This window comes from Chanodichthys erythropterus, chromosome 3, assembly GCF_024489055.1.
Source record: "Chanodichthys erythropterus isolate Z2021 chromosome 3, ASM2448905v1, whole genome shotgun sequence".
Lineage (NCBI taxonomy): Eukaryota > Metazoa > Chordata > Actinopteri > Cypriniformes > Xenocyprididae > Chanodichthys > Chanodichthys erythropterus.
In genome coordinates, this window is record NC_090223.1 from 51661768 (window position 1) to 51674401 (window position 12634).

The 12634-nt window shown below is 37.8% G+C and overlaps 2 protein-coding genes across 4 annotated transcripts in view; both read right to left on the reverse strand.

Moving 5' to 3' along the window:
• Nucleotides 1–686, reverse strand: part of LOC137017940 (tripartite motif-containing protein 16-like) — a 32587-nt gene extending 31901 nt beyond the window's left edge. For all 3 annotated transcript variants that reach the window (XM_067382738.1, XM_067382737.1, XM_067382736.1), the window contains exon 1: nt 57–686. In XM_067382738.1, coding sequence (XP_067238839.1) covers nt 57–635 — 579 coding nt within the window. In that variant the 5' untranslated portion in view covers nt 636–686. The remainder of the gene's footprint in view (nt 1–56) is intronic.
• A 6416-nt stretch (nt 687–7102) lies between these two features.
• On the reverse strand, nt 7103–12049 carry ppp1r27a (protein phosphatase 1, regulatory subunit 27a). The gene is made up of 3 exons (XM_067382749.1): nt 11293–12049; nt 9782–9932; nt 7103–8051 (listed from the first exon to the last, which is right to left on the reverse strand). The coding sequence occupies exons 1-3, from the start codon at nt 11708–11710 to the stop codon at nt 7931–7933; spliced, it is 690 nt and encodes a 229-aa protein (XP_067238850.1). The 5' UTR covers nt 11711–12049; the 3' UTR covers nt 7103–7930.
• Between the last annotated feature and the right edge of the window lie 585 nt (nt 12050–12634).

Sequence of the window (12634 nt, forward strand, 5' to 3'; positions counted from 1 at the left end):
GAGTAAATGAAGACAGCACTTTAATTTCTGTGTGAACAATCCCTCTCAGTTCATACCTGTTTTTCTGTTCTCTGTGCTGCAGTTGATACAGTGTTGTGGTTTTTATGTTCATACTCCTTACACCGCACACAGATGCATTGTTGATCAGTGATACAGTACATTTCTAGCTCTTTATCATGTTTACGGCAGATCATGTCCTGCAGTCGTCCAGTGGCATCGATCACTTTGTGTGGCTTACGAGAGTGAAATTCCTCATGACGGTCAAAATGAGTTTGACAGTAAGACTCCTGACACACCAGACAGGACTTGACGGCTTTGTATTTTCTTCCAGTACAGACGTCACACTGCACGTCTCCAGCTTCAGCGTAACAGTCAGCAGGAAGTTTAGTCTTCTTCAGTTTCTCCACCATTTCAGCCAGAATGGTGTTTTTACCTAAAGCAGGTCTTGGACTGAAGGTCTGTCTGCATTGAGGGCAGCTATAGACTCTCTTCTCATCCTCCTGATCCCAGCAGCATGTAATACAGCTCTTACAGTAACTGTGTCCACAGGGAATGGTCACTGGATCCTTCAGCAAATCCAGACACACTGGACATGTAAACTCATTTTGATCGACTGAAATTCTGGCTTCTGCCATTTTACTGCATGAGAGAGAGACACAAACACTCAACAGCTCAACAGTACTTCAGTTTCTGTTTTCCTGAACTGAGAAGCTGAAATAGTTTCCTGCTTCTGAGTGACGTGTGGAAAACAGGCGTGTCTGTAAAGCAGCTTCTTTATTTCTACTAAAGGAGAGTCACTTTCCTGCTGTGTTTATGTAGCTATTAAGTGGAGTCCAAAACATCATAATTATGAGTTCTGAGCACATGAATGACAAAGCAAAGTTGTATTTATGAATGAGAAACTCAGAATTCTAGAATAATGATGAATTTCTCCAGACTTGAAATCAAGGCAAATGACAGGGCAGAAGTCATGTAGTGTATTCACCTTTAGACTACAGTATTGTCAATTTTTAATTATTATTTTTAAAAAATGTACATTCATTTGTATAGCAGTTTTCACAATGCATATAATTTCAAAGCAGCTTTATAGAAAATGCATGTTTCTACAGTAATGTCCATATGTCAGAATGTACAGTTCCAATACAGATCATGCAGTTTGCTAACATCACGTATTAATTTAGGCAGAAACAATGAGCTTATTAACTCTTTCCTTGCCAGCATTTTTAATTTAAAAGTTGCAAGCCACTGCTAGGGTTTTTGATCATTTTCACAAAACTTTCATGGATATATTGTTATATAATATATTGCCCCCAGAATATATTGTTGAATAAATATCTTAACATGCATTATATCAAAAGAAAAAACAAAGCCTCTGCTTTAAAACAACAACAAAAATGTTTTATTTGAGGTTCATGCATTCTTTTTTGATCAACACGAGTAAGTTAAGTTTAATAAAAAACAACATTTTGAACAAAAAGCTGAGAAAATCGTGTAACTCCCCAGAGATTACAACATGCACAAGCCATGCTTTTATCTCTTTTTTTTCTGCTTCTTTCTTTCCTTTTCTTTTTGCCTGTATTTTGATCCAGTGATTCTGTACTCTTTCGGAAGATGTGTAATAGTGCCCCCTACTGTATAACAATTAAAGCACGGAAAGCCAAATACATTTATCAATGGTGGGGAAAGAGTTAAAGCAATAATTACAAGTTGTGATCATAATGACTACAATATATAGAACATTTGGCAGTTTTGTATGTTGATTCAGAGTTGGCGTCATCCTTGCAGGGGTTGGTGTCCTCTCTTCACAGGTGTTGGGTCATCTAAAATCTTTGCAAGAGGCTGGATCCAAACTGGAGCTAATGTACTTGGGATGGCATCCCAAGGTTGAAACAGAAATGGAAAATAATTGGCATAACTGCTGTTCATTACATTTCTAGCAATAGATAGTCATATGCTTTTGATCTGATCACAATATGAGATGCATTATGTGAATGCTTGGCTAAAGAGATGTGTCTTTAATCTAAACTTAAACTAGGAGAGTATGAAATTAATACACTCCAAAAAAGTTGGGATAGATGCAAAATAAAAGTGAAAATAACATATAATATCTAAGTTAAACTTTCCACGATTAGCAGGTGAATTGGTAATAGGTAAGGGTATTGGCACACCACTTTGTGCCAAATGTCATAAGAGAACTGACAAACAATAATTTGTCTTTCAACTTCTACCACACATGATATTGTGTAAAGATTCAGGGAATCCAGAGAAATATCAGTCTGTCGTGTTCTCAGTTCTAAAGACCATCCAGACTTTCATCAGCGAAAGGTGCAAAAGCAAACATCTGTCATTGTATCGAGGTGCATCAGTCCAAAATTTCATGGTTGACTTGCATTTGTGTGAGGGTACCATTGACATGGAAGCATATATTTGTAATGTACAGAGACTTATACTGCCATCAAGATGACATCTATCCTGGGATGCAAGACTCTGGAATGCTAGGTCTCATTCTGTACATGCTACAACAGAGTGGTTTCTTAGAAACTTTACACCGTAGAAGAGATGTGCCTGACTCCCTGCCTGCAGTCCAGATCTGTCTCTTATTGAAAATGTATGGCCCATCATGAAAAGGAGAATCTGACAACGACACCTCAAAGGGGCCCTCTGCAATCCCGAGAGGACCAGAGAGGTCCCAGGAGGGGGTAAGGTGTGGCCTGGAAGGACTTAGCCTCCTGGTGCCTCTCAGGAACCTAGTTTATATGGAAGTGCTTTCCCAGTGACTTACCATCCACTGCAACATCATGTGCCACAATGGCGGCAACATAGACTTTGTGGAAGTGGCCAGAAGGTGGAGTGGGACAGCCTCCAATCCAACCTCTCTTGCAGGAAAGAAAGCACTGAGATAATTGGGTATCTCCAGGTCTCTATACCCAGCAGGAAGAACACCACTCAGCAAACAGACTCCACTTCAAAGCACAAGCTCACCTCATAGAGAGAGCTCTGGCTCGAGTGACGTTGTCTACCACCGCTGTTCTCCGCTGTCACTTAGTCCTCCGTGTCCCGTCCAGAAGACGAGGATCCCCTCAGTCAGAGAACAGAATAGTTGGCAATGGGAGGACCCCTGAGAGGCAATCAGGTCCCCCTGTTCATCTCCGAATCGACTCCAGATCAGCCGGACAACCTGGGGATGGATTCTCCAAATCCCCAGGAGCATGAGCTCTTGTGAGAGCGCGTTAGATGCACGATTGAGCTTGCTTCTGTATTGCCCGAGAAGTCCTCAATGTCAATGAAGACGTCACCTTGCGAGATGTAGGTATTGAGAATACGCACTCTGTCAACATCTCTGCAAGGTTTATTCAGAAATGCCACTCCTGAACCACCAAGGTGGACACTGTATGGACGGGGGCATATGGAAATTGTGACCTAAGAAGAAATTATAAGGGTCATAGTAAACCTGTTGTAGCAGGATCTGACTCTGTTCCAACTTCCTCTACTAAGCTTAGTGCTGTTTCTTCCAAGGCAAATATCATCTGCTTTTATTGTAAGAAACCAGGGCATAAGATATCTGAGTGTTTTGTTCTTGGTAAGAAAGCGAAATCAACCAAGCCAGTTGGATTGACTGCTGCATGCCATTTTCCTGTACAAAAAAGTAACAAGAGTTTTGAGTTTCAATCTTTGGAGTCGAGAGACTTGGGAGATTGTGATTATGTAACAGATTATGCTCCTTTTCTTACAACAGGAGTTGTGTCTCTACCAGGGCAAGAAAGTGGTGTTCCTGTGAGTATCCTTAGAGATACTGGAGCCTCGCAGTCATTACTACTTGATGGAATTTTACCTCTCTCTGACCAGACTACTACAGGAGCTCATGTGCTGGTAAGAGGAGTTGAAATGGGTTGTACTGTTGTTCCCCTACATAGCATTGAGATAAATCACCTTTAGTGTCTGGTCAGGAAGTGGTAGGTGTGCGGCCCTATTTGCCAATTGAAGGGGTTTCCTTTATTTTAGGCAATGATTTGGCTGGTGTCAGAGTCACTCCTAATCCTCAAGTTATTGAGGTGCCTGTGTCAAGCGGGAGATCTGATCTTTCTCAATCTTTTCCTGATGTTTTCCCAGTATGTGCGGTGACCCGGGCTATGTCTAAACAGACTTTTAAATCCACAAATGAAAGAGGTGCAGATTTTAATTTTGATCTGGCTGATACCTTTTTGAGGGAGTCTGGTGGGAAGGAGGTAGATAAAGATGTGCCCGTTGAATTTCCAATAGTGATGGGTAAGGAAGGGCTAGAAACATCCCAGGAAATTCCTCCTAAAGAGTCTTTAATTACCAGAGATCAACTCATTTTAGAGCAGAGCAAAGATTCTTCTTTATCCTCTCTGTTTGAGGAAATGGGCACTGAACAAGAGGTAAATGCGCTGTCATCTGGTTATTTTCAGAAGGATTGGGTCCTAATGTGAAAATGGCACCCACAATCATTAATGATTGGAGTGGAGCAATGTCTTTCAGATTGTGGTACAGTACCTCAGGTTTTTCGTGCAGAGAATCTCAAGTTAGCACATGATTGTAGCATGGCAGGACATCTTGGTGTGAATAAGACATATAATCGTATATTGCAAAATTTCTATTGGCCTGGACCTGTCATGCCAGGTAGCTGGTAAACCAAACCAGACTATACCCATTGCTCCTTTGTATCCTATCCCAGCTTTTTGAGGAGCCATTTGGTAGAGTTTTTGTAGACTGTGTTGGTCCTTTGCCTAAAACCAAACATAGCAACCAATATTTACTGACTGTTATGTGTGCTTCTACTCGCTTTCCAGAGGCCATTCCTTTAAGGAAGATAACAGCTCCTGTGGTAGTGCAGGCCTCGTTGAAGTTTTTTTTTCAATTTTCAAGGTATTGAACATCCAGTTTGCTGCTTTTCTAAAAAGTTTAATTCCCATCAAAGAAACTACTCGGTAATTGAGAAGGAGGCTTTGGCATTAATTTTGGCAATTCAGTATTTTGAGGTTTATTTGAGTAGCGGCAACCGAATTGAGGTGATGACTGATCATAATCCGTTTTTTTGCAGCGGAGTGGTAACAGTAACTAGCGTTTGATGAGATGGAGTCTGTTTTTGCAGACTTATCCTCTACAAATTCATCACATTAAAGGAACGGAGAATGTTTTAGCTGATGTCTTGTGAATAACCTCATACTAAGCTCCTGCCTTTTGTCTTTCCAACAGTTTCTACCTGTGGATTTGTTTTTTGTAAACATGGTACCTTAGGAGGTGTCAATAGAAGTAGGTATATGTTATATATATATTGATTTTTTATTATAATTATTATTATTATTATTTTTTTTTTGATATCTTAATATTCAATTTTGTTAAATTTGAGATTATTTAACATTTTGTGGGTGGAGGTATTACAGCCCTGCCCCCTTTTCCTTTTTCCAATTTTTTGTTGTGAGATTGCAGGGATAGAGGCTCCTACTTGATGGGTGGGACTCCAGTGCTGATCATGGGCTGCACCTGTGGCACTCCTATTTAAGAGGCTCATGGAACTGAGTTCACTCTCTCTCATTTTTGTTTGTGTCTTTGTTTGAAGAGTGGGTTGATATTTTGATGTTCCCGTTTGTTTCGATCACTCCACAACCCCCATTTCCAACAGTTATTTGATTTGATGTTTCTTTTATTATTCTTTAATATTTTGACCCTAGACATTATTTGATTAACCTGAAATAAATTTGTATTTTCTTTATTGAAATCAATTTTGTCAAGTGTCCTCTTTATGTTGTGACTTTGAGCCGGGTCGTAACACTGCTTCATAACTTTTGTCGCCCAAAGGGTGAAGTCAGTCGCTGTGCGCAGTTCCTGCATCAACCCTAGCTCAGAACTTTTATACTGCTTACATATATCGTATAATTACAGTATGTATTTTTGTACTGTATTTTTGCAGAACTGACAGACGACTGTCTAAGGGATGAAGAGAAAGTCTTTTGTCAGAAGACTATAGTACTTTGTACCGTAATGTCATTTGGCCAATGATGCAGAGGAGGCTGAATTTATTTTTTTATTTTTTTTATGGAACTGTATTTGACATAATAGTACACTATATTATGTTGATACCTAATTGATATTCAATTCCTTGGTTGAACTTTTCTTTTATAGTGCTGTTCATCTACTGTAAGATCACTTTACAGAAGTGTAATGAAAATTATTGTTTGTTGAAGCTCATTGTTGTTTTTTACTGTATCTGCACTCTTTCATTTATGTTGTACACTGTAAAAGACATTGAATCATTCCCAAATCCCCATAGGAGGTTTTTGTTTCAGTGTTTTGAATTGATCTCACCAGTGTTCAGTGGGCAGGAAATTAGTCTATGTCTAGGTTTTGTGTCATCTGAGGCCAAAGTTTGATTCTGACAAAAGAGAATATGATTTTGACTAAAATATTTGATTTTGATGTGACAGTTTGAGGTTTGCACAAGTTGGTGTGCATTTCTGATACTGTGATTAGTTGTGAGGAGACAGCGAATTGTTTCATGAATTGTGTTTGCAATCAAACAACAACAACAACAAAAACGAATGCAACTTATTAAAAAACATTATTGATTATTTTTAAAACTTTAATACAGATTTTTCACTGTATTTTACTTTTCTGAATCTATACTTGGCAACAGTGAATGTTGTTGAAATTATGATTTTCTGATTTAAAAACAACATTTTAAGGTTTTAAAATATTGTCAGACTGTTAAAGTCGACATGAAGTGGAAGTTACAATAGTCTTTTCTTCTCTATTGTGATGTATATGCAAGTGAAACGGCTCCTTAAACAAGAAAAAATGAAGGAACGGGACTTGATTTTGTCCATGGGGAATTGAGTGGATTGTTGGTTTGCTATTAGTGGATCTCAAGGCACATGAATTAAAATAATAATAATAATAATAATGTGCACAGATAAATCAATTTTGATTTCATAGTGACTCTAAAATAATAACAAATAAATAATTAAAAACAATCCACCCATTTCTGTTACTCTATTTAAAATTATTGTTTTTTTTTTAAATATAATATTCGAAGAGTTTGATGTACAGTAAAAACAACTCAATATTTGTATAAAAAACAGCTTTATTTATGAAAACATTGTAAAAAAAAAAATAAGATAAGACTTTGACAAGAGACATTCAAAATGTCAGTAGTGCCCTCACGTTTAACAGTAATGCACGAAATCTCAGTGTTTCTGCAGGTTTTCAGTGTGCGCTCCTGCTGCCCAGCAGACAGACAGCACAGCGGCCCATCTGGGAAGTGCAGAACTCTTTGTATCAACAGGTTTGAATCCCTTGTCACATAAAATACACTTTTATGGTACAATATATGTTTAACACAGCAATGAAAATGAACACAACTGCAGATTGTGTGTATACACTGAGAGATGCTGGTTTGTGCAAATGTATGGTTCTCCTGTGAAGTCGACATACACATACATTTTTACATATACATTCCTGGCATTATTATGTATGTTATTCCAGAGAAAAATATTTGTTTTAGTAATCTTTTATCAAAATATAATAACTTGCTCTGCCTCAACTTTTTAGAAATCTCCCCTCAAACCTTCTGACAATCTGGTATGTAACACCCACTTTTCATAATCCAATCTATTCCCAATGGCTAAAAGCCTCATTCATTGAATATCATGTTTCACTCAAAAATACTTCAGGTAACAGAAATAAAATGAGAATGGCGACGTTTCACATTGGCTTTCAAAGCTAACAGATATGTTAGGTTTGTTGTTCCTCTTTAGCTTTGTACTATATAATAAAGTCAAATCTACAGCTAAAAGTCAAAAAAACCAAACAAACAAACAAAAAAAGAATATCCAGGAGAACATTCAACCACACAAAATGAGAAGTTCAGGACAGTGATCATAATGTCTAGTGTTTTTCTGTGGCTCAGCCCTCAAACACAGCCTGTTTCGAAGAGTTTGAGCAGATCTTTACAGTCTGGGTCGATAAGGTCTGCTGGTTTCTCTCCATTTTCATTCTCTGCTTCCACACTGGCACCCAGAGAGAGAAGATACCTTAAGAAGAAAATTATATTTTACATTACAATATACCCCATACTTGGGGGGAAAAAACAAAACAAAAAAAAATAGTACATGTTTTGGAAATTATATACTTTAAAAGAATGTACTTAAGTGAAAACTGAATGTAATGTTTTCGGACACTTAATTGATATTAATTACAATTCAATAATAATGTGTTATAGTTTACATTTATATTAAATGAAATTAAGAGTGCCATTCAAGTAGGACTTAAGTACATCTTCATATGTAATATGTGTTTCATTACTTACTTCTGTTGTCTTTAAAATATGGTTAAAGTTACTGCTGTTTGTATTGACAAACATTTATAAATATACTTAAACTAAAATATACTAGTATATGAAATCTACTAAAATGTACTTGTATGTCATGTATTTAAATATATTTGTAATTACACAATTATAATAATGAACTTTAAATGTGCTTTAGTATGTTAGCAAGACAGAAGATTATTTAAACACAATTTAAGTAAAACATTTCATTTTACATTATTACAAAGTGTGCTTAAGTGTAAGAAACAGTCATGCTCACTTTAAGTGCACATAAGTGGCCTTTTATTTCAGTAATTCTATATTATCTCCAAATTTAATCTACAGTTTTTGAAATATACTTTTCAGATTTGAAGTGCACATTCAGTACAGTTAAGAATATGGCATGATTTTGTAAGGTTTAATGAATGCTAAACTGAAGAATTAATGTCTCTTTTCCTAAACCCAATGTTCTGTTTTGGTATTATTTTCATTCTGTTCCCTGTTCTGCTTTGCCTGAGTTCCCTAGTTAGTTTCCTTGGTTGTTTATTAATCCCACACCTATTCTTTGTTCTGTTAATTATTTCTCCCTCTGTATTTGTGTAAAAAATATATCCATATTTAAAACTTTTAAAATAACTAGCTTCTTACAGGCAAAAGTGTGAACTTTGACCTGAGGCATAATGCATTGACGAATGCGGCAACGCAGAGGATAGAGCAAAACAAAACACCGGTCACGAATTAGAAGTATGAATGTTGAAATGTTGGAGTATTTCGATATAAGAGAAGAGAAGCTTGAGATTGTTGCTCAGCCCTGTTTGTTTGAAATCCGAGAGGCGTCAAAGCTTACGATACTCCTACATCATGTGAGGGTTACTCTTTTGGTGTAAGTCGACGTCTGTACGGCCATTTGCCAGAAGCTAGTAATTTTAGTTTTTAAAGTTTTAAATATGGATATTTTGCTTACACAAACACATCACAAAACACTTTTTTGGGCTTCAAAATCTCGTCCTCTATTCGCTGCCATTATAAAGCTTGGAAGAGCCAGGACATTATTTAAAATATCTCTGATTGTATTTATGTGAAAAAAGAAAGTTATATACACCTAGGAAGGCTTGAGGGTAAGTAAATCATGGGGTAGTTTTTATCATTGGGTGAACTATATCTTTAAAAATTGTTCTGTAACATTCCTCGTCATCGTGCACTTCATTACAACCACCCACTGAGCTTACAATGTAAGTATAAAAGGTTCAATAAGTTCAATACAAGTTTAAAATAGGTAAATCAAAAAAAAAAAAAAAATCAAGTTTCCAAGAGAAGCACTATTTGAATGATGCATGAGATATGATGTATGAGTGGTTTTATTATTGAAATATTTTTGCAAGCACAAGGTAGTTTAATGCAATATTAATGTGTTCTCCGACAGTCACAGAATTTCTTGTGTGAACTTGCTCTCACCGTGCAATCTCAGGGTAACCGTCACTGCATGCCATGTGCAGTGGTGTCCAGCCGTTCTCATCCCTCTGATGAACGTCAGCTCCGTATTTTATCAAAAGCTTCACACACTCCAGGTTTCCTGAAAGAACAGCTTCATGGAGCGCTGCCATTCCTAAAAAAAAGAAAGAAAGAAAGAAAAAAGCTCTTGTTATGGTGGGTTGCTCAGTTTCTCTTCCCAAATAGCAGTGAGGTTAAACTTTTCCAGAAAATACCCCAGACTCAAACAGATGCCATGAGCTTGAACTAATTCTCTCTAAACAGACATATAAAGAAAGAACCGTGTATTCATTTCAAAAGTTCATTGTGCTCTTTCTGCCCCACTAGCTGAAATTGCAAAATAATCCCAAGCACTCTCTCTGTCTTCCATTCGTTGGCAAGCATATTTTTCCCATGAAGTTGAGAGCAATCCATTAACATTCCCATTCATCTTAAAGAGATAGTTCACCCTAATATGAGAATTAAATCATAATCATCAGCATCAAGCTTTTTTAAAAAGACACAAAAGTACCACAGAATTTTCCCATGCGATACGTGCCATATATTTAATTTTCATTTTAGTGTGAACTGCCCCTTTAATACCAGTTGCTCAGCTGGTGCATACAGTAATGGAAATCTGTGATATGAATTTTTCCACCATTGTTTAATAGGCAGTTAGTTCTGGAGAATTGGTTTTGACCAATCATCTGAGCCAAAAACATGAACATAAACATGTGAAAAACTTTTTTTCATCAGATACTTGGCTACTTTTGAATAGACATTACAGTGTCTACCAACGGATGCGTGTGTTCAAGTCCTCTTGGGAAGTTTGTATTTATGAGTTTATAAGTTGTAATTATGACTTCAGGTGTATTCAAATAACTTTGGTCAGAGCAAGATGGCAATAAAAATTTCAACAAGATTCTCAAACTCTACATCTACAAATTATGAATGAGTAATGCACATCAGATGTGTTTTTGCATTTTTATGCTTCCAATTTATGAAGGTGCTGTAAATAACAAAATAATAAAATTTGTATATATTTTATCATAATTGTACAATACTATGGTATTTTGTACATGCAACTTAGATTTATTGTAAATGAATAATAATACTAATTTCATCCCTTTGAACAAATTTACCATAAATACAGACTCTGCATCCATTGCGTCTGACATGTTTTCTCACCGTCACGCACACAACTCTGAAACTCTTAAGAAAATCCAGTTACCAAAACTTACGAGTCGTGCTGATGTTCATGTGCATTTTAACTCGTAAATATGTTTTTATTTTCTAGCATGACTTGAACACACCTTGACCCCCATTAGCCTGCCCTAACTTTCTTCCATTGGTTGAACCAGAAGTTGACATGTCAGACCGCTATGTTTGATCTATGTTTCGAAAATTTCATAAAGCCAATGCCTTCATACTCTTCTTAGGTTTACTTAAGCTTAGCACCTCTCTAGGAAGTTGTATATTTGGTGAGGTTCACTCACCAGAATGGAAGATGGTGTCCAGACGCACTTTCCTCGCCCTCATAAACCGGCCGATCTGTTCCAGCTCACTGTGCCGGACTAAATCCTGGAATACAACATCGTTTGTGAAGCGCACGGCCCGGGCGGGTTTGAGGGTTACGGTAGGAGTAGGCTGTACACTTGTCTTGGGCGAACTGCTCTGCCGTGATGGCTTGCTATAGACGGCGGTGTAAGTGGAGGTGGGCTTGTATGCAGGTGTGTAAGCTGGTGGAGTGTAGTATGATGGCGTGTGGAGAGTAGTAGGGCTGTACTTCGTGGCATTGTAGTAGCTGGGTGAGTATGAGCTGCTGGAGTAATGTGAAGGTGTGTAATGAGTGGATGTGTAGTGCGTGTTGGATCGTGTGTACTGTGACGCCGGGTACTGGTAGCTGTACTTCATCCCCGCAGACGCCACGGCTTTGCCTCCCCCCTCGGCTCAAGGCTCAAGAGGAGGACAAAGAACTCAAATGCCTCAAAACAAGCTCCACGTAAGAGTAAAATCCTTTTTTGGGGGGATCTTGAACCTCAACACTTTGGGTTCATACTGTCTTCAGCTTTTAAAACAGCCACAATCCGCTTCAGGTCCAAATAATGGTCCCTTTTCCAGAAGAATCTGTTCTGTTTTGGGAGGATTTGCTTTTCTTGTCAAGTTTCGTTAATTTATCTGTCCCATCATCACTACTAGTTTCATTAACTTTACTGCATGGTGTGCACAGTCTGCTCTTCTGACAGTGAAGGTTGAAGCAGATCCCTATATACCCTTTGTAGGGTTATTTTAGGGATGTCACCCCCTGTATCGAGTGACTGTGGTGTAACTCCTCCCAGGCTACCACTGTACTTTCACATGCATCAAGCTTCAACCCCACCCCTAATAAACATCAATGACAGCACCAATGAGCAGTCTCCAGGGGCTCTTTCGAAAAACTTGGACAATATGTGTTTACCACATAAATGAGCTCATCCTCAATGGCGTGATTGAACACATGGGCAACAGCTGAAGGGAATAAGAGTTTTATGACAGGAGCTACAGTCTAAGACGTGTGATCTTTCTATAACATTTAAATCATGTTGGTCAGTAGGTTTTGGATAGCCACACAGCTTAGAGAACTTGAGCACTGCCACAAAACAGGCAAGGCATAAACCAAGTTGTTTTGGATTGATGTGTCAACATGGAAAAATTGTGCTGTTACAAGATAGCATTCAAATGATTGTTCACTGCGTTACTTGAAATGTCAACAACATCTGACAAAAAGTCTTGTGCTTATAAGGGGCGTGTGGGGCATTTTATTGGCTATGGATACAACACGTAACTTGTGTACGGTGT

Coding starts and splice junctions, on each gene's coding strand:
- ppp1r27a (XM_067382749.1), bottom strand. CDS start 11,710: ATGAAGTACAGCTACCAGTACCCGGCGTCACAGTACACACGATCCAAC. Junction 9,933..11,292: donor GGACACCATCTTCCATTCTG/GTGAGTGAACCT, acceptor TCTTTTTTTTAG/GAATGGCAGCGCTCCATGAA. Junction 8,052..9,781: donor GGTTACCCTGAGATTGCACG/GTGAGAGCAAGT, acceptor TTTCTTCTTAAG/GTATCTTCTCTCTCTGGGTG.